The sequence below is a fragment of the Schistosoma mansoni genome (assembly GCF_000237925.1).
Source record: "Schistosoma mansoni, WGS project CABG00000000 data, supercontig 0134, strain Puerto Rico, whole genome shotgun sequence".
NCBI classification, from domain to species: domain Eukaryota; kingdom Metazoa; phylum Platyhelminthes; class Trematoda; order Strigeidida; family Schistosomatidae; genus Schistosoma; species Schistosoma mansoni.
In genome coordinates, this window is record NW_017386038.1 from 582,937 (window position 1) to 603,503 (window position 20,567).

Here is a 20,567-nt window from a genome sequence, read left to right on the forward strand (position 1 = left end):
ACCCCTAGATTTAAAACGGGATCACGTAGTGATATTGTTAACTATAGGCCCATTAATTTGACAGCCGCGCTATCGAGAACCATGGAAAAAACACACACAAACAGCTATTGTCATTATTACTTTCAGCTAGTCTGATTAGCCCATCCCAACACGGGTTTAGGACTAAACGCTCATGCTTCTCATCGCATCTGGAATTTTTGATCAAACTAATCAGAGAAAACATATCAGTCAGTCAGTGATAATTCTATACTTCGATTTTAGTGAGGCTTTCGACAGTGTCTCAAGCACTGTTCTTTTAAAACCCTCTTCATTTGGCATATGGAATCCCCCTCTGTCTTGGCTCAAACCTCTTCTAGAATAACGTAGCCAAATAGTCCGTTTTATATCTTGCTACTCTAAACCGGTGAATGTAGCCAGTGGGGTTATACAAGGAAGTGTGAATAATTCGTTACCCTTTCTCCTTTTAATTAGTGACTTGTGTTCCCTATTTCAGTATGGTAAGCCTTTCCTTTTTACCGACGACCTAAAAGTGGTTTATTCATTCTCTTCTCCTACCAAAGGAACCTATATTTCAGCTTTCTTCTAAAATACACAGAACCTGATTTATTATTATTCTATTATTAATATTTTGTTTTTCTTCCCTTTCTCAGATATGGCAAATATAATGCTAACATTATTGAAACTTGTGTATTAACGCATTTTTGAAGAAACCCGAAATGGTTTCTTCACAGCACTTATGAACCCACAAGCTGTTTGTGAATAATAATAATAATATACCATACCCGCTTTGATTGCTTGACACTAACTGTCGATAGTTTTAGATTACCTCATTATGTAAGATTATCTTTCGTGTAATACACATGCTAAATTTTACCAAATGTGCACATTTTTGTTCCAGTTTACCTCCATGCATGTATTGACATACATACTACATCTCTACTAAAATCTTCTTCCCATTTCCTATCTTGTATATGTTATCTTCACTAATTCTCACGATATACTCGCTCGTGTTTCAAACATAGGTTTTTATTTCCAAGCTGTCTTGGGACCCCAATCTTAGTTTCCACACCCGTTTCTATTTCCAACACTCTGTTCAATCCATGTTCTACTTACCACTTTCCAATGATGCCTCATGAATAATTGAAAACCCCTGCTTCCAAGAGTTCGTGGATCCTTTGTCTTCTTCAATGAATATGGATCTAAATTCCTGCACGAGCAGGCTTACAAACGCAGTTCGTTCACTTAAATCTGTTTCCACTAGACCGCAATCAACTGATGTTTTCTTTCAACCTGACTTACGATATAGTACACACATCTTTGTACGTCGCGATTCAGTTGGACGACATGACATATGGAGGACCCTTCAGAGTTCTCCAGTGTGAAGGTAAACACTATATCATCGATAAAAGCGAAACTAATGATAGCATTGGCATCGATCGAGTAAAAGCAGGGTATTTAGAAGGAAACCCTATCCATGTCGAATTTCCTTTGGTACGATTCTATGACACGAGTTTCGCAATTACGATATCTTACCCGATAAATAACAATCATGATGACATTTCGGTGGTACCTGACAACCGGCTAAAAACAACGCATTCCGGAAGAACGATAACGTTTCCAGAACACCTAAACGATTACTACACGTATGACACTACATAACACGTTTTTTCGTCTCGATATTTTTGTATGACTGTGTCAAGGAACAAGCTATTTTTTATACGCTCATATATATTCTAGTTCCAAAGGAAATAAAACGTCATTGCTGCTTATACGCTTGCTTATGTGTGTGAATTATTATTTTTTCGAGAAAACCAAAGTCATTCTGCGAAAATAGTTTTTACGCTATTTCATGTTTGTAAAAACGCATTTATGTGAGTTTATTTTCCTTTATTCGACCGTTTTATGTCCTTACGCGCGTACGAATGTAACTAGACATGCACCTACATATATCCATTTTTCATTTTCAGGACGACTGGAGATGTTGAAAGGCCAACCAAGTTTACGATTAATCGAAACTTTCATTGTACCTGTTTTTCATTACAATATTTTACCACATGGCCGCTTATAGTAAGGAAAGACGACCAAATGCTGCTGAACATAGCAAACTATCAGAAGAGTGCTTACCAACGTTAAGCTCGCTGGTTTAAACTTCTGATTGGCCACGTCTTAAGTCATCACCACCCCACTAGGAGACTCACTTAGCCGGTGGCTCCCAGTCACAGATTCGCACCAGACCGCGGCTGGGCACGTCGTGCTTCTCTTTCCCTACAACCTTCAACCCGCTTCGATCGATCACTTCTCAGTACATCAGTATCTTATCAAATATATCTTTGAGTATCTTCGCTTTTGACTTCTGATTTCACTGGGTTGACACTTTTCGACTATAAAAGTTGTTACTGATAAGGTGTTGTTAAACTCCAAATACTTGTTTGTGGCATCTTTAGCTACTTCAGCATCTCGAACCTGATAAGTCCAGTGGTCCTGACGATATCCATCCTAGGATTATGAAAGCCTTGTCAGATGTAATTTCTGTACATTTAGCTATGCTGTTTGGTATGTCTCTGTGATAATCCAAACTGTCAAAAGACTGGAAAGACTCACTAATTAGTCCGGTATATAAGGCGGGGAGCAGAAACTTAGTTAGTAACTATCGACCGGTTAATATAGCCAGTGCAATTCCCAAACTAATGGAAATGATTATTCGGATGGCTATTACAAACTATGAAGAAGGGCATGATCTTTTATCCAGGGAACAACAAGGTTTCCAGAAAGGCCTATCATGCTTGACGAATCTGCTCATTGCAAGAGAAGATTGGGCTGCAGCAGAAGATCGAGATATTCCTGTAGATATAATTTTCATAGACATAAGTAAAGCCTTTGTTAAGGTCACTGATTCGGGTCTTATATTGAAACTGGAAGGTTTTGGAATCTATTAAAAGATAGTAGACTGGATAAGTGACTTTCTCTATGATAGGAGACAGAGGATAAGAGTAACTGGGGCCCTTTCATCATGTAAACTTGTAAAAAGGTCATCCGTTCTACTCTTCATCAGTGACACAAAGGTTTGGAGACCCATACACAACATGTCAGATAGAATAATATTACAGGATGGTTTCAACCCATTGGTGGCATGGATGGGAGGATGGTCACTAGAAGTAAGTTCTGACAAGAGTGTGGTGATGCAATTAAATTCATGATTCATATTACTACACAATACATAGAGTTGTTACCCATAGTAATTGACTACAAAGACTTAGGAGTCATGGTAAGCAGCGATCTCAAAACTACGAGCAACTGTAAGACTACTGCTGCCAATGGCTTCAGAGTATTATTGCCTATTCGTGGGTATTTTCAGTATTTGAGGAGGAGATGTTTAGATTATTATGCCCGACTTTCGTGCGACCATATTTGGAATATGGGATTCAAGCAGCGAGTCCTCGTTTCGAGTATGAGGTGGATATGCTGGAACGAGTTCGACGCCGAAGGACCAAGATGGTAAGAGACCTCTTTGGCCTATGTTATGAAGACAGACTGAAATATGTCAACTTACTCCCGTTATCTTACCGTAGAATACGGGGTGATCTAATATTGGCTTGTCGTATCGCGTACGATGACCTTGGTAATAATATGTCTCATCTTTTCCTTCCGTCTAGGAGTGATCATTTGAGAGGACATTCGAAGAAAGTTCGAAAACCGAGATCAAATAGTCGACGTCTGGAGTTTCGTTTCTCACAATTGAATAGTGAATTACTGGAATTCTCTACCGGAACAAGTAATATCAGTACCTTCTGTTTATATATTCAAAACGAGATTGAACCTCCACAATGTAACAAACTGCAAGGATTAATATAGGTCAATAGACCTCCTATTCTAATTACTGAGGGCTGATCCTCACTGTTCCAAACTTCTACTAAAGTAACTCAAGGTTATCAAATGGACAGCTATTTGAAGTTGCGTCAAGTGTGTGAATTATCCTAGTGGTTTACGTGTGCGGACTATTTTCATGGTTTCTTTTCTTCGGTTATACACTTTCCAATGAACAAATCGGAATGAGTCTTTTGATGTGTTGGCTTTATACTAAAAAATTGACTGGAGAAGGCATGTACAAAATTTTCCCCATGCTAATAAATTTCGTCTTGGGAAGAATAAATAGCTCATTGTTGCTTGATTTCTGTAAAGTGGTGCTATAGTTCTTGCAAAAGTTGTTTGGTTGGGTGCAATATGTGGGCACTTAACTAGTCGCCATCCTTCCTTTCTCAGAAATATTCATTTCCTCAGTGGTTAAAATAATTGGACGTCTTAACGTTTCATGCAGTTTTCTCTGTACTTGTATAAGGTGTAGCAACCTGAACTTCAGTCGTACCATATGAATTCGTATTTCCATATTTCTTCCTAACTATGTTTATCCTTTATGTTCACCTAGTGTCCATATTTGTGCTACATTTTTTTCAGACGACCAGGCTGTCTTGCCAGGCATTTTTTTATTTTGAGGACTTGCAGTGCTTCTGAAAAAATTAAATTGTTTCATACATCGTGCATTTGTAGTTCAACGATAAAGCCGAAATCAAGTAGTTTCACTAATGCAGATGTTATATCTAGTGGATGATGTACTACTTCCTGAGTATTAACACTAAAGGAGAGTGAGTGACTAGCACTCTATACATAGATTGTTGGCGATATATTCCAAAAGCCATGAAAATATCTGTAGAATTTAAGCTGCATTTTGGATTATATCACTAGTAGGTCCTATTTCAGCATCTTGTTCACTTGCAGCATTACTATTACACTTTCTTACTCGTAAATTGTAAGTGTAAAATATCTTTAATAAAAGGACATATTAAAGCAGACCAAAAAAAGTTAAATTACTGTTTTATGTATTCAAAGTAAGGAACCCATCTAAGTTTATCTAGTCAGCAACAGAAAAAAACAAGTGATCCGTTCACAGTGAAGCGTATAAAACACCGAGTGAAATATTTCCAACAATACTGATAGCTCTCCTAGTTAAGTGATACACATACCTACCCTTTGGTCTTGATTGAGTTTGTATGGACTTATGCATCATTATAAACGATCCTAGTGGAAATACATAATCAGTGTTCGGAGTTGATAGTAAGTCAAACCCTAGAATTATTTTTAAGAAATACGGTTCAAAATGCTCTCCATATTCACAAGGCTTTTTCTGTTTGTTGACCTAGGTACAGCATCTGATGTGATTAGGAAGAATTCTTGAAGCATACACATATATTCATATATATATATATATATATATTTATGTAATGTCGACTGTCTACGTAGATCGTGGGATGGCTTGGTGTACAGTGGTTGGTAAGTTTTTGATACATTTTTGCTTGATTCATGAGTGATCTTACTACATACCAACCGTAGAATTTGTGTAAGACGTATTCAACAGGTGAAATATGAGTTTTGTTGGAATTTGACATTCAGTGATTAATAATGCTCGAATTTTAATCGTTGAGTCACGAGGTAGAACCTTCATTCATCTACTTCGAGTCGGGCAACTGGGTGGTATAATCAGGATTCATATATATATATATATATATATATATACATATATAATCAATTTTGCCAAATATGTTTTGTGTTTAAGAAGGAAATCAAAAACCATCAGGTTGTTTGTTTTCAAGTATATCTTCAAGATAAAGGCTGTTTATCAGGACTCGTATTAAATTAAACAGATAGTATTTACTGATGTCTACTTGTTATACATACTGTCACTATTTTTGTTATGATTGACCGTTTATATGATGATGAAGTGTTTTTACTTCGACCGTTGTTACACAGACAGCCGGAACATGTTTTTTATGTTTTCCTTGAAATTTTTTGGTATATTACTCTTATTGAATTAGAAATAAGTTAGGATAACATCTCATAAGGATCAGAATAATGTCCTATGCTGGTCTTTAATGTTTATGACTGTTCGTCTTCAAACTCTTCCTTCTTCTCGAAACTTCAAAAAATGAGTGGCTATGGGTTTGAAATGATATAGTTGAGCGTAGATAAAAACAGCCAAAGCTACCTACTTTTCCGCCTTTTGACTGAAGACTATTTCCGCTACTTAATTACAATCTATTCTTTTCGATCTCCATTAATTCGTGCCTGCTATGCAGCATATATGAATTTGGAAAAATAGTAAATTTTCTTAGTGTCACCTTTCAATTACGTCTACAATTAAGGTAGTATCCCAGTTATGCACATCAACTTCTGATGTTTTGTTTTGGAAAAGATCGGTGAATTTAAAGACCCATCTTTTAAAAATCAACATTAAGTGAACAAATCAGTTTTCATTACCAAATTTATTTTAAGAAGGGGTATTTTATCGCTGAGAAACTGAATACTTCAACCATTTATTTCAAATCAAAATCTGTGCACCAGATATTGTAGGTTACATATATTTGGTGGCTCATTTATAACTATATCAGTCAAACCTCTGTTCTTCTTGAATCTATGTAAATGAAAATTCATTTCTGAGTTACAGTAGATAAAGTTATGGATGGCGGATTGTGAAGAGATTGTTCTACACAGCTACTTTACTAATCACTTTTACTAATCGTTCTATGTTGATTACATTGTTCAGAGTCGAACTGCTATTGCTAATGGCAACTTTTCTTTGCGTCCATAATTTCCCTGGCTCCTTTAGAGCCAACTGTAGATCACGTGATAACTGTATTTTTCAGTATTTAATTGGTAGTAGTCAAAGTTCCAGACAAATCGTTCAGTACAACTCAGATAAATTGTCCTTTATACCTTGGTGTAATAGATATTTAATTAGTCCATTAAGAGTGAAATGACAAATTAGTAAAAGAAATACATTCTGTCCTAGTTATTGATAATTATTTCAGCTTTGCATGATAGCCAATAGGTTTATGCACGCACTATTTAGTTTTTTACATGATGAAATGAAGTGCGATAGGTTCCTTATAGTTTTCAATCATAAATACACTGAGTGTTGTACAGTAATTCAGAAAAAATTATTGAAATGTTTAGCGTATGTCGAAAGATAAATAAACATGAAATCAGTCTCACACAATCGTCCTCGAATACGATAAGAGATCGAAGATGATAACTCATTTCCTAAATCCAACAGTTTTCGGAAAAGAAAATGTCATCAACCCTATCTTTCCACTGTTCTGTAATTCATTACTTAAAGTGGTTTCCTTCCAACCAGTCAGCACCAAGTTCGAACTCTGCTCCTGTGGTTTGTGTTGGGGTTGTTATAACGTGACCGCTTGGATGCCTTGCTAATGTATAGCGTGATAATACCGCCAATTAGAGGGCAGCTGTTTATCGATCGGACCAATGACACGAAAACCGTACGAGCAGTCTAGAATACTTATCGGTCCTGCTTTCTGCTTAGCCCAACCAGTTAAATTCAGAACACCTATCTCAGCCTCAGCGGTATGAATCATTCTATTTCAAACATACTGAGTTAATATACCAATCAAACAGATCATATCGTACCATAAAGTAGAAAATAGCATTTGTACAATATTCAGCCAAATGTGGCTGTGAATAAGAGAGTTAATAAATGACAGACAAGGCATAATTCAAGAATAGTAAATCATATAACAATAGTTTATAGGTCAAAACGAAGCTCATAATAAGGAGGACACGAATATGAATAGTTTAGTTATTTAGCAATTATACGATAAAAAATATATGCATAGTTTTATTTATTTATTATTTTTATTTAAACACATAAATATTGGTACAAGGAAGCACCAGATAAATGTGCGCCACACAAATCAAATGAGATTTGTGTGAGGGCTGTGATACTGCCCAGGTGCCCAGACTGAAGCAGGTGGCTTTCTTAGGAGGCCACACCCCGAGCCTTTGACCTAAAGGTCTAGTCCACAAGGCAGTGGAGCATCGTAAGGAGATGCAGTCCCATGGTAGTCGGTGACCAACGATTGGTTCATACGCCATTTGTTCCTTCAGGATACTGGAGCCCATGTACACCATTGGTTTGGAATCAGGGTTTTCCAACTCCCCTAGGTGAACTTTCCGTGTCCACCAACACGGTTAAAGTGCCGGACATTCGCTTTTCGTCCTCTCACTTTTGTGAACAACACCCCCTCCACGAGAAGGCAGTGAGTAGTAGTGAGCATAGTATTGGTCCATAAATGGATCCCAAAGTTACTATTCACTATTGTTATCGGGATACAACAGGGGTACATTACCAATTTACTTCATACAGATAATGTGACTCAAAATTGCGTGCATAAACCTGTACTTGGTAAATAATTTTTGTAAATCAGTATATTTAACTATTAAACCCGCTAAGCAGTATTATCAAGTGTAAACACAACGACTCAATCAAAAATTATTGATGCTTTGGACAAAGTCATATTCTAGTTCGAGAAATTTTCATTCCTCAATTTTTTTGTTTTGTTTATTGATAACAGGTGGCTTCGTTGCCAACGTTGTGTTAGGTGGTTTAGGCAAATCGTATAGTTTGGTTATGGAAGCGTTTCAAGAAGTATTTGAATGTGGTTCTGCCTACTTGTTTTTAGCTGGTGGTTTAATCTATACACTTATGTATTGTCTGTGTAAGTTTCTATGTATTTGAGATATTTATTCATTTACTTATTTGAACACATAAATATTGGTACAAGGAGGCACCAAAATATGTGCGCCACACAAAACGAGAATGGGAAGAGAAAAAGGAGGTAAGGTGCGTATGAGGAAAAAAAGAACAATAACAACTAAAGATTAGTGTATGTTAGTGTAATAATAAGAATAATAATGTGGGAAACGGAAAGGTACAACCAGAAGAATTCTTTCAGTTAAGGGGGGTATGACCACTCTTTATGAAGAAAGTTAAAGAAGGTTACAGCAGGATCGCCACTGGCTTCTATTCTGAGCCATATCTGATAACGTCTCTAGCCACTGTGTTGCACCATCTCTCGGACCCCAGCCAGGGAGTCGTGAAGGACCGACAGAGGCTAGCCCTTTGCAGCTTTCTTTCATACCACGACACCATGTCATACACTGACCACCTCTCCGCTTTTTCCAACCAGTCCCAACGTCGGCAAATAATGCACGACGTGGAAGTCTCTGGGACGATATTCGTAGAACATGTCTGAGCCACGGATGTCGATGTTTAAAGATAGTGAAACTAACTGAATAATCGTCGCTGTGCCTGAACACATGATGCCGAACTTCTGCATTACTAACATGGTGTTGCACCTGGATGTCAGCAGTCCTTTGAAGACAACGATGATCGAACACAGAAAGTTGTCTAACATCCTCAACTCGGAGAGGCCAGGTTTCACAAACTTATGCTCGACCATAGTCCACCTCAACGGGTTATGTTTTCTGGTTCAGGAGTAGGGTGAGATCCCAGGGGTGGTCAAACTGAAACATAGCGTCAGTCCATGAATCCATTGATATTTGAACTTATCAATGTTAGTAGGTGTAAACTACGTGGTTGGGGTGTGCATGATTATCGTAACCAATGGTTAGCGACTTTAAACTGCATGGCTCAAAATCATTTGCAATGGCTTCCATTTTCTTCCCTCGAGTCCTGAGACTCTTAATTCCTGATAACTCTTGTTTTTCTTTCTCTAATTTATATTTCCTTTTCGAGTTGTGTGTTCGGTGCCTAATCTTTCCCATCACTACTGATACTGTTACTACTTCTACTATTCTGGGATTCGGCCTAACAAATTCATCTCTCTGTGCTAATGGGGTATAGCCCCCAAATGCCCTGGTACGGCCGAGAGTGGGGAGAGTCCTCTCTTCCTCTCCAAATGCTCTCACATGGCCACGCGAATATATAGCCTCTAACAGGGAAGTCCTACTCACTGCCTTCTCGTGGAGGGGGTGTTGTTCACAAAAGTGAGAGGACGAAAAGCGAATGTCCGGCACTTTAACCGTGTTGGTGGACACGGAAAGTTCACCTAGGGGAGTTGGAAAACCCTGATTCCAAACCAATGGTGTACATGGGCTCCAGTATCCTGAAGGAACAAATGGCGTATGAACCAATCGTTGGTCACCGACTACCATGGGACTGCATCTCCTTACGATGCTCCACTGCCTTGTGGATCATATCTTTCGGTCAAAGGCTCCGGATGTGGCCTCCTAAGAAAGCCACCTGCTTCAGTCTGGGCACCTGGGCAGTATCACAGCCCTCACACAAATCAAATGAGATTTGTGTGGCGCATATTTATCTGGTGCTTCCTTGTACCAATATTTGTGTCTAAATAAATAAATAAATAAATAATGGGGTATAACAACTCGAACCGATGTACATACTTACAGGTCTTACGTTGTGACTGACTTAGTGTTTAGTGGTACTATTTTTGATAATTTATCGTTCTTTGCGTAGGTCTTCTTACATTAGAGTTCGTGTTATAAGTCGAAGCTGAATATTATTTAATTACAAAGCGAGCTCTTTCGGAATACATCTTCGAACACTTCCCTGCCTGGCTTTCTAAAAAGCCACAGAAGTCAGTTTAAAGCTCAATCGTGGAGTATCTGCTCATTCTACTTACCAACAATACAATGTATAAGATCTCTAGAATTTCAGCGTAGTTTAGTTGTGGTACTACACCTAACAATTTGAGATGGTGATCTAGATTTAATTACCGAGTTTTACCATAACTAGTGAAGTACGTGAATATTTTGAATTAGAAAGTTACATCATCCCTAGCACCTTGCCTTTAACATTTTTTCATCGTCATGAAGTTCAATTAGTGTTTACCAAGCTACTCAACTCAGTACAGTCTGTTAGTTATCTAATTCCATTCTAAGCGCGTATACAACTTATCAATGCCATTCATTTAAAGAAAATTAACCAAGTTGTTGTCAGTCCTGTTAGACAGTATTAAGATGTACTAGTGTCTTCGGCGTATATTTTTAACATTTGGTGGAACCACTAGTTTGTCGAATTTTAAGTTAATAGGGGTTTCAATATGAGCGACAAGGTAACCAATGGGTCTCGAATCCTGTATTGACGAAATGTTTTTGGGATTTAAAAGAAAATGGTAATGTGACGACTTTTGAAATGTATAAACAAATTAATAAACAGCGTAGGAATACTATAACAGTTTGTTATAGTGTGGTGATGGTTTTATAGATCCAACTTGCTTCTAGTTAGTTGGATGTTCATAACTACTTGGTAATTCCACTCACTTTACTTTGTAAAGCTGACTGGCTTAACTAGGCTTGGATTGGCTTCAGTTCAAAAGCATTGGTTCATTATACTAGTCTTAACTGAACTGCCAATTGATCGGTTAGTGTAAAGGTGATCATAATCACTAGTTAAATATGGCGGTTTTGCTCAAAATTAATTAAAGTGGTGCAAATGTACTTGATTTGTACTTCCTAACCTATATTGTTTCATATCTTGGTTATTTATAACTACTTGATGATTCCACTCATGAATATCCTCTTCTGCTAAGGACCATATATCACCACAATAATATAATACAGAAAGAACTTTTGTACAGTATACTCACGCCTCGGTTCGCAGACGGATGTTCCATCTACTGCATAGGTGATGCAAGTTACCGAAAGTTATAGGAGATATCCGTTCATCATATTTGTTGTTTATGTCGGACACACTAATGTTTACCAATGTCTCTCCTTTATATATATTCTGTTTAATCTTTTTTACGTCTATTTAGTTTTTTACTTCCTGAATCAACTTGTGTATAATGACTGAGTTACATTATTGCTACCAGAGGAAATAAGGAACTTTTTTTTGTCTGACTTAGTTGCGTGTAGCCAGTAGTTACATCTTACTCCCAGTTCAATTGTTAGTCCTGCTTAATATGATGTAGTAGTGGATTTATCTATTTGCCATTAGCATTAGTTTTCTTATATTTTAGTAGTTCAATTATTTTGGTCTTTCAGTGTACTTTAGTTATCAGTCGATACCAGCTTTAAGATATACGTACTTATTTATTTATTTATTTAGACACAAATATTGGTACAAGGAAGCACCAGATAAATATGCGCCACACAAATCAAATGAGATTTGTGTGAGGGCTGTGATACTGCCCAGGTGCCCAGACTGAAGCAGGTGGCTTTCTTAGGAGGCCACACCCGGAGCCTTTGACCGAAAGATATGATCCACAAGGCAGTGGAGCATCGTAAGGAGATGCAGTCCCATGGTAGTCGGTGACCAACGATTGGTTCATACGCCATTTGTTCCTTCAGGATACTGGAGCCCATGTACACCATTGGTTTGGAATCAGGGTTTTCCAACTCCCCTAGGTGAACTTTCCGTGTCCACCAACACGGTTAAAGTGCCGGACATTCGCTTTTCGTCCTCTCACTTTTGTGAACAACACCCCCTCCACGAGAAGGCAGTGAGTAGGACTTCCCTGTTAGAGGCTATATATTCGCGTGGCCATGTGAGAGCATTTGGAGAGGGAGAGAGGACTCTCCCCACTCTCGGCCGTACCAGGGCATTTGGGGGCCAAGATATACGTACTGATTCAAACAACTTGTCTTGTATGCTGTGGATGCTAAAGGAGGTGGCAATGTGTTTAATATAGAAATTGGTATAGTTTATATAATTATTCTGTTTGTGTTGATGTACTGAATTTTTATACATTTCGCTTGTTTATAAATTTTCATTTACTGTTGTTGTTTTTCCAGCTCTCGCTAACCACTTAATTTCAAAACGATATGGTAGTCGACCTGTTGTGATGGTTGGTGCTTTTGGCTCTTTTATTAGTTTATTAATTGCATCATGTTCACCTAATCTTGCTCTTTGGGTTGTTGCTGTTGGTTTTGGAATAGGTACTTCATTTTTATCATAAGTTTCTTTTTTTTCTCGTTTACAATTTACAGACTACTGAGTATTGACTCATGTCATGTCTGTATAGTCTTTTAGAACTGAAAGAATTCTATCGATCAGGTTGCAATGTGGTAACTAGTCAAAAGGACTATATTGAGTTGTGAACCAGTTGGAGGTAGTCAACGAAAAATTCTACTTGACCTAGATTCCAGTCTGGTCGGTACTTGTCAGCAAGATGTACTTGACCTCTTGAAGAAAATGACGCTCCCTGTAAGACTAATCAATTGTAAATATTTCAGTCGTACAGGCGGCTAGTCAGGGCTTGAATAGCTCAATCGTCATATCCGATAGTCTCAAGCTGGACGACACTAATTTGAATACTACAGGGATTCCAGGTATCTTGTTGACGAGTACTAACTAATACGATAACCTAAGTACAAGGTATCTTGCCAACTACCTAACATTTTTGTGTGGGTTTTTTTCACCGGTAGTAGTTCGCATATTTCTTTAAATAACGAGAAAATGTGATATCGTAATCGTTTTAAAAAAGATAAAATGAAAGTACTGGGGGGTAGTAAACTCTTTATCAGTTTTTTTTAATTAAAAAGTATTGTCAATTTTGTGTCATTCTGTTTTTGGCTAGATTATATTTCAATCTTTTTGACTTCTAATTAATTAGCACACACTATGTTTGCAATGTTGGTTGGTGGCTGGCTCATTGATGTTGGATCGCAGGTTCAAATACCACAGAATCTAAACGTTTTAGCATTTAACTATATACATCATAGGTGTATGATTATATCTGAACAATCAAGGAAACTACCGTTCATTCGTCATTTATTTTTCAGTCCTTAGTTTGTTTATATCTTCCAGTATTGTTTGCTAATAGTGAAGGTTTCATGGAAAATCATTTGAACTGCCTTTGTGTTTAGTTACTCCACTTTTTAACTCTCAGGGTTGCTTTGTGATCCAAATTTTTAATCATTTGTATAGGAAAGAGTTTTTTTTTCCGTATTTGAGGGTAATAAATTGTATCGACTCCAAACATTGTTCAAAGCCCCCATATTGAAATATTAAATATTGCATATATTTAATATTTCAATGTGGGGAGGGGACCTCTCCGACGTGCAATGTTTTATGGCGTAAGAGTAGGTTGGAAGAAAGCTTGGGGCGGTCAGACCAAAACGTGGCATAAATCCATGAAGTCACTGACCATTGGACTGAGCCATGTTGGTAGGTGTAGACTACCTGGTTGGGATTCACGAGATCATACCAATCGATGGTTAGAGACCTTGAATGACATGGCTCAAAATCGTTTGCAATGGCGAAGGTGCATCCACTCTTCGTGTTCTCCTGAATTCTAATCTTCTGAATTCTTCATATCTCTATCTTTTTCCTCTTTTCAAATTTATTTCACTGTATTATACTCCTTGAATAACATCTTCAAACCCTAATCTTTCGGATTACTGCTTATACTCTTACTACTTCTTCCACTATGGTATTTGAATCGACAACTGCATCTCTGTGTTAATGTGGTATGGCAACTGGAACTGATGTACGTACGTACGAAGTTCTACGTTGTAATTGACTGACTGAAATATTGTATAATTTGTAAATTTATTTTCATTTAGATTATCGTATATTGGTTGTTTATTTTAAAATTTAACTTCGACCGTATTGTATGGTATTGTCTAGGTTATTATAAATGATTTACTTCCGCAGTGTTGTGACTGAAAATAGGATTTATTAGACGTAAACTATTTATAATTTTTTGTTTTGTAAACATCATAGTACATTCACAATTTACTGATTGGTTTAACTATAATACTGATATTGCTTAGCATGATATGATTGATTATGAATACAGTGGTCTTGAGTGCTGTTAGAGGTATGAGGGCAGTTGTCAATTCCCGGTTGCCCACACCGTGGAAGGGTTCTTCTAGAGGTGCCTGAAAAGGAAATCGGGTTAGAGGTGGTCTTAATGACCTAAGAGTGTGACCGCAGTGCCCAAGGGACAACTGCTTGAAGTCGGTCACACACGACCTTTTTGTGGGTAGTTTTTGTGTTAGCTCCGTACTTGTTGGGACCTTACCGCCGGAGACGGATATCCGTGGGATAAGGCGAGGTGTGTATTTTTAGGGTCGACCTTTTCTAACCCCACCCCTCCTTGTGGGAAAGCGGCATCGCTGTTATGCCGGTTGTCTGAAGGAAACACCTTACTGCCGTCACACCTCTGTACAGTGAGAAGTACGACTTCGCCTTCGGACCTTGGTTTTGCTGCTCTTAGTCTTACCGCTCTTCAACCGACCTGTCTGGCATGGTAGGACCTTGAGGAACAATCGTTCCATCCAGTATAGCTTGATTGGATAATCACGATAGGCAAGCTCGACCACCACATCAAGGTAGCAGCAACTGATTGATATGATTGATTTGTGAGTAAATTGCTTTATAGCTAGCTATAATCACTATAGGGGGCTCAGTCTGGGACAAATAGGCATCCGCTCAAATTATCACATAGCAACGCGACGAGGTGAAATCAACGAAAGAGGGTGGCAAGTGTGTTAGTGATAATAAAGAGGTCTAAACATAATCTAAAATGTAGGTAATAATTTTGAAAATGGAAGTTTAAAGTGAGATATAAAGTAGATTCATCTTCAACATTGATCGCGGTTTTCGCGTGAACGCCATTAAGGTACTCTACACCAACCAACACAGTTCAGACTAACAGTGATTTAATGGATTGATATCATGTCTTAATCTGGCTTCTTCTTACTCTTATCCAACTCACAACTACCCTGGCTAGTATTTGGGGTCACGTTAGCTGGTAGTTGGCCACACTTAATCCATGTTGGCGTGGCTGATCGTGGAAATCAATGGTGATCTAACTGTAATGTTTTTTTACATGTTTTATAAAATTGAGAGAAACTCTACTGACTGGAAAATATCTTTGCTGGTGTATTCTCTATCTAAACTATATCTCATGTTATTTACTATTCTTGTGTACTTCACTTACTGTTACTTCCTGTTCTGGATTTTGTTTCTCTCCATCCTTTAATTCTCCAGAACATCATATCTGTATGTATGATGCATATGTCTTTTGATGCTCAAATGAACCAGAAATCGCTGAATATTATAGATATAATATAAAGTAATGAAAAGTAAAAGAAACAGATTCCAAATATTCTTGGATTATTACTAAGGGAATCCAGAAGACTACATCTTGTTAGCACCTTCACCAAGCCGAACTAGGTCACCTGGGTACTTTAAGTCAATGAATGAGCTCCCAGGATGGGAATTAATTTATTCCGATCCGATGATGTTTATAAATAACTGTACATTGTATACAACGCTTAAGTCAGTCGTTAAATAAATTATTGAGCAAGTAATATTTTGATATGACCATTATAATGATATTACTTATCAAACCTAATATATGTTGTCTATCAACATTGCAGTTTGTGTTTCTTCTGTATATCTGGTCAAAGTGCAGAAGAGAGATCATGTATAAGCTAATCAGTACCATTGGCTTATACGGAAACCATGTGTGATCATATACCGAAGAAAATTCCTTACATGATTCATATACATTTTAAATTTTTCTCATTTCCATTTTTCATAGGGTCTGTTGTTTTATGATCAAAGGAATTATTAGTCACCTATTATCTGATTATGCATAAACTAATTAACTCTACTTGTGTCTTTCTACAGGAGCATCATTGTCATGCATTTATTTCACAGTGTTCGCTGTTGTTGGATGTTGTTTCAAACGATATTTAGGTTTAGCTAATGGAATTAGTGTTGCCGGTGTTAGTGTTGGTCAAATGGTATTTCCTTCATTGATTACTACTTTGAATACTACTTATGGTGCTAGGGGTGGAGGAGTAATCATGGCTGCAATTTGTTTGCATTTGCTAATCACAGCTGCATTAATGCCTCGTCATATCATTGATCCAGATGCACCTGTTGTACCAGCAGAAAAAGTTGAAACAGGTAAATCAAAACGAAGATCTTGCAAGTCACAATCAAAATCTAAAGAGGATAGAAAATTAATGGCTTCAGAAGATCAATTGGATGCTGATAAACAGTATACAGCCATTGATTCAGATAAGAAGTTACAAAGTCCCGTAGATGAATTCTTCTCGAAATTAGACAATCAAAGGTAAGTTCCGTAAATTCTAATGCTTATTTTCTCCTGCTTATTTCCCATGTAGTTCGAATAGTTTCATAGCTTTTTTTGCGTTGTGGTCATTAGTCGAAGTAATACATTAGTGTACTTTTTTCGGTGTCACGGTGATTCCAGGTGATTAGTAGAAAGGGTTAGGTCTAGGTTTAGCGTTACTCATCACTCGTCAGTCAGACATATCAATTACTGTGAGCATTTCAGTCCTGCAATAGGTCAGTTGCTATCTGGCTAGCTTTCTAATAACGTCTTTACTTTGATACTAAATGAAAAGAGTTAGAGTCCTGGAGGCGAAGATCAGTCTGTTCAACGTTGTAGATACACATTACTAACGAGTGTTAAGTCGCATAAAACCTTGAAATCGATGTATACGCATGTTTGTTCGCCTCTTTTAGTTATAAGCAGAGCACTAATTTGGCTAATTTTATGTGAACACTGAATTTAATAGAAGGTTCTTAAGAGTATTATGTTTTCATAAAACCACTACATAGTTCAACTAAATCTCAATTAAATGTACTCTAATTTCTATTCATCACTTGTCTTTTATTTATTTACAGAGATGTAGTACATTCAGCGAATGCTATTACTTCATCAATTATTAATTCTTCGTCTACACTATCATTGTCCCGTATATCTGTTCTATCATTATCAACTCGTCATGCAACATACCTTACTCGTAGTTTACTTATTGTTTATATAATTGGTAAAACATTTGGTGATGTTGGTGATGTGAGTGTATCATTTATTGCACCAGTATTTGGAACTGAATTAGCCTTAAGTTCTACCATAGTAAGCACATTTTTTCGTACAATTCCCTTATAATATATTTAATCAGGTTGCTGTTATTTTTTGGTTTATATTGTTATATTATATCTTAAGTTAGATAACGTTAAATCAGGTCAACTTCGAATAAATGAGCTACGTAGATTCAATGAGAAAACAAGTTTATCAATCATTTTTTTCAGCTAGTAACCAAAAATTGGTTGTTGCATCAGTCAAAGTTGTATATGCTGAAAGTTTTCTACATGATTCTTACATAAATGATTGTGTTTTCTCTTTCGTACACTTGTTTTGAATATTGATTTTTGATCAGTAAGTTAGCCATAAGCAACGTAGTAGCAGCATCGATGTGATAGTAAAAAAAAGGATTAGTGACAGAAAATATGATTCGAGAAGAAGGAAATGATTCCCGGAGTAGTATTGGAAGTTGATCTTAAGACTCAAGGCATATAGAAATTAAATTAGTGAATGTATCTGCGCCATCGAGACTGATTTTAAGCCATGTCACCTAAAGTCTTCAACCCCTTACTGCGGTTATCGCTCGAATTTCAACTAGGTAGTCTTCACCTACTTACACAACTCAATTCTAAAGTTAGTGGTTATATTCGGTGATGACATATATTGGTTTTGCTGCCACTTTATTTCTTCCAACTTACTATTTAAAGTAAGCGGGGTAGTTGGGCTTGCGTAATACACATTCCAGCCACTTCAATCGGTGAGGATTCACTGTCTTACCAACTGATTCGGTGTGTTTGCCTCGTACACTGCGTCCAATTTCATCATTGGTCACTCGGTGATCCCAATATACGCGAGCAATGCTTCAAAAATATCTATGATCAAATATTATTATTAACCTACAAATACTCCCCATTCATAAAAAAGCACATTTCAAAGCCATAAAGTAGAACAGAACGAACAGCTGCTCAGTATAATTATATCATGGTTGGTCACCGGGTATTTCTTCTACACCATAATTGACTTGAAATGTATATTGTGTACTTACAGAAATGATCATTTATGTTGTTGACTTAATCGCTGGTTAATATCTATAAAAATATTATCTGGATAGATGTCTGTTTATATTAACTTCTTACCCATAACTTTACATTAATGCATAAACCAATGAAATCGGTTCAAATTAGACAATCAATCAACCAAAGTTTTATTCAGTCAGCTACAACGTACGATCAGGCACATATATGCATAAGAATGGAGGTTTATGGAGATTGTAGTTATCTAATGATTGAAATAATGAGTCGATTTAAGCATGTTGTTTTAATTCATTAAATTTGTAACCTTTGAACATTTTGTAAATATTATCTTAGACATTTTAATTTATTGAATTATTTTATGTTATTATTATTATTATTTATTTATTTATTTAAACACATAAATATTGGTACAAACGTGGCACCAGATATATATCCGCCACACAAATCTCATTTGATTTGTGTGAGGGCTGTGATACTTCCCAGGTGCCCAAACTGAAGTAGGTGGTTTTCTTAAGGGGTCACATCCGAAGCCTTTAACCTAGAGGTCTGATCGACAAGGCAGTGGAGCATCGTAAGGAGATGCAGTCCCATGGTAAACGGTGACCAACAATTGGTTCATACGCCATTTGTTCCGATCCGGTTAAGGCGCCGAACATTCGTTTTTCATCCTCTCAATTTCGTAAACAACACCCTCGTCACGAAAAGGCAGTGAAAAGGACTTCTCTGCGTCGGTGGGAGCAGTTTTGCTCTATGTTTGTGAAAACTGGCCTCTCCGAGTTGAGGATGTTAGACGTCTCTCTGTGTTCGATCATCGTTGTCTCCGAAGGATTGCTGACATCCAGTGGCAACACCATGTTAGTAATGCAGAAGTTCGGCATCGTGTGTTCGGGCACAGAGACGATAATTCAATTGGTGTCACCATCTTGAAACACCGACTTCGGTGGCTTGGACATATTTTACGAATGTCGTCCCAGAGACTTCCACGTCGTGCATTATTTGCCGACACTGGGATTGGTTGGAAAAAGCGGAGAGGTGGTCAGTGTATGACATGGTGTCGTGGTATGAAAGAAAGCTACAAAGGGCTAGCCTCTGTTGGTCCTTCACGACTCCCTGGCTTAGGTGCGAGAGATGGTGCAACACAGTGGCTAGAGACATTATCAGATATGGTTCAGAATAGAAGCCAGTGGCGATCCTACTGCAACCTTCTTTTACTTTCTTCATAAAAATTGGTCATAACTTTCTTAACTGAAAGGGTCTTCTGGCTGTACATTTCGGTTCCCGCCATCATTATTCTTCTCTTTTTTTTCCTTCTTTTATATATACGCATCTTCCCCCTTTCTCCTCCTATTCTCATTATTTTGTGTGGCGCATATGTATCCGGTGCCCTTTGTACCGCTATGTATGTGATTAAATAAATAAATAAATACATAGGACTTCTCTGACAGAGTCTATATACGCGTGGCCATATGAGAGCATTTCGAGAGGGAGAGCGGACTCTCCCCACTCTCGGTCGTACCTAACTGTTAACTATAACCTTTGCCATGTTCACTTAGTTTCTACTGATTTTTATCATTCATTGTATTAGGGATGTATAATCTTATTGTACAACTATCTATTGAAGAGGGATGATCAACCAATTGAATATAATTACTAATTCTTGATAGTATTGAGCTTTTTTTTCTGTATGACCAGTTGTACAAATGCTAAAAATTCTTGTACCTAAGACATGTATTGCATTTCGAATATGATAATGTACTTAGGGCAAGTGTTTTGTTTTGGCTTTTTGTTGTGTAATATATTCACCGTTATTCAGTCAGTCAATCAATCAGCTACAACGTAGGATCAG

The 20,567-nt window shown here is 37.4% G+C and overlaps 1 protein-coding gene across 1 annotated transcript in view; it reads left to right on the forward strand.

The window, feature by feature from the left end:
- Window positions 1-5,193: 5,193 nt before the first annotated feature.
- Smp_150340 (monocarboxylate transporter, putative) overlaps window positions 5,194-20,567 on the forward strand; it is a 32,950-nt gene continuing 17,576 nt past the window's right edge. Inside the window, exons 1-5 of the mRNA XM_018789664.1 lie at window positions 5,194-5,325; window positions 8,424-8,567; window positions 12,628-12,771; window positions 16,478-16,928; window positions 17,507-17,738. Of these exons, the coding sequence (XP_018646446.1) occupies window positions 5,277-5,325; window positions 8,424-8,567; window positions 12,628-12,771; window positions 16,478-16,928; window positions 17,507-17,738 (1,020 nt within the window). The 5' untranslated portion in view covers window positions 5,194-5,276. The remainder of the gene's footprint in view (window positions 5,326-8,423; window positions 8,568-12,627; window positions 12,772-16,477; window positions 16,929-17,506; window positions 17,739-20,567) is intronic.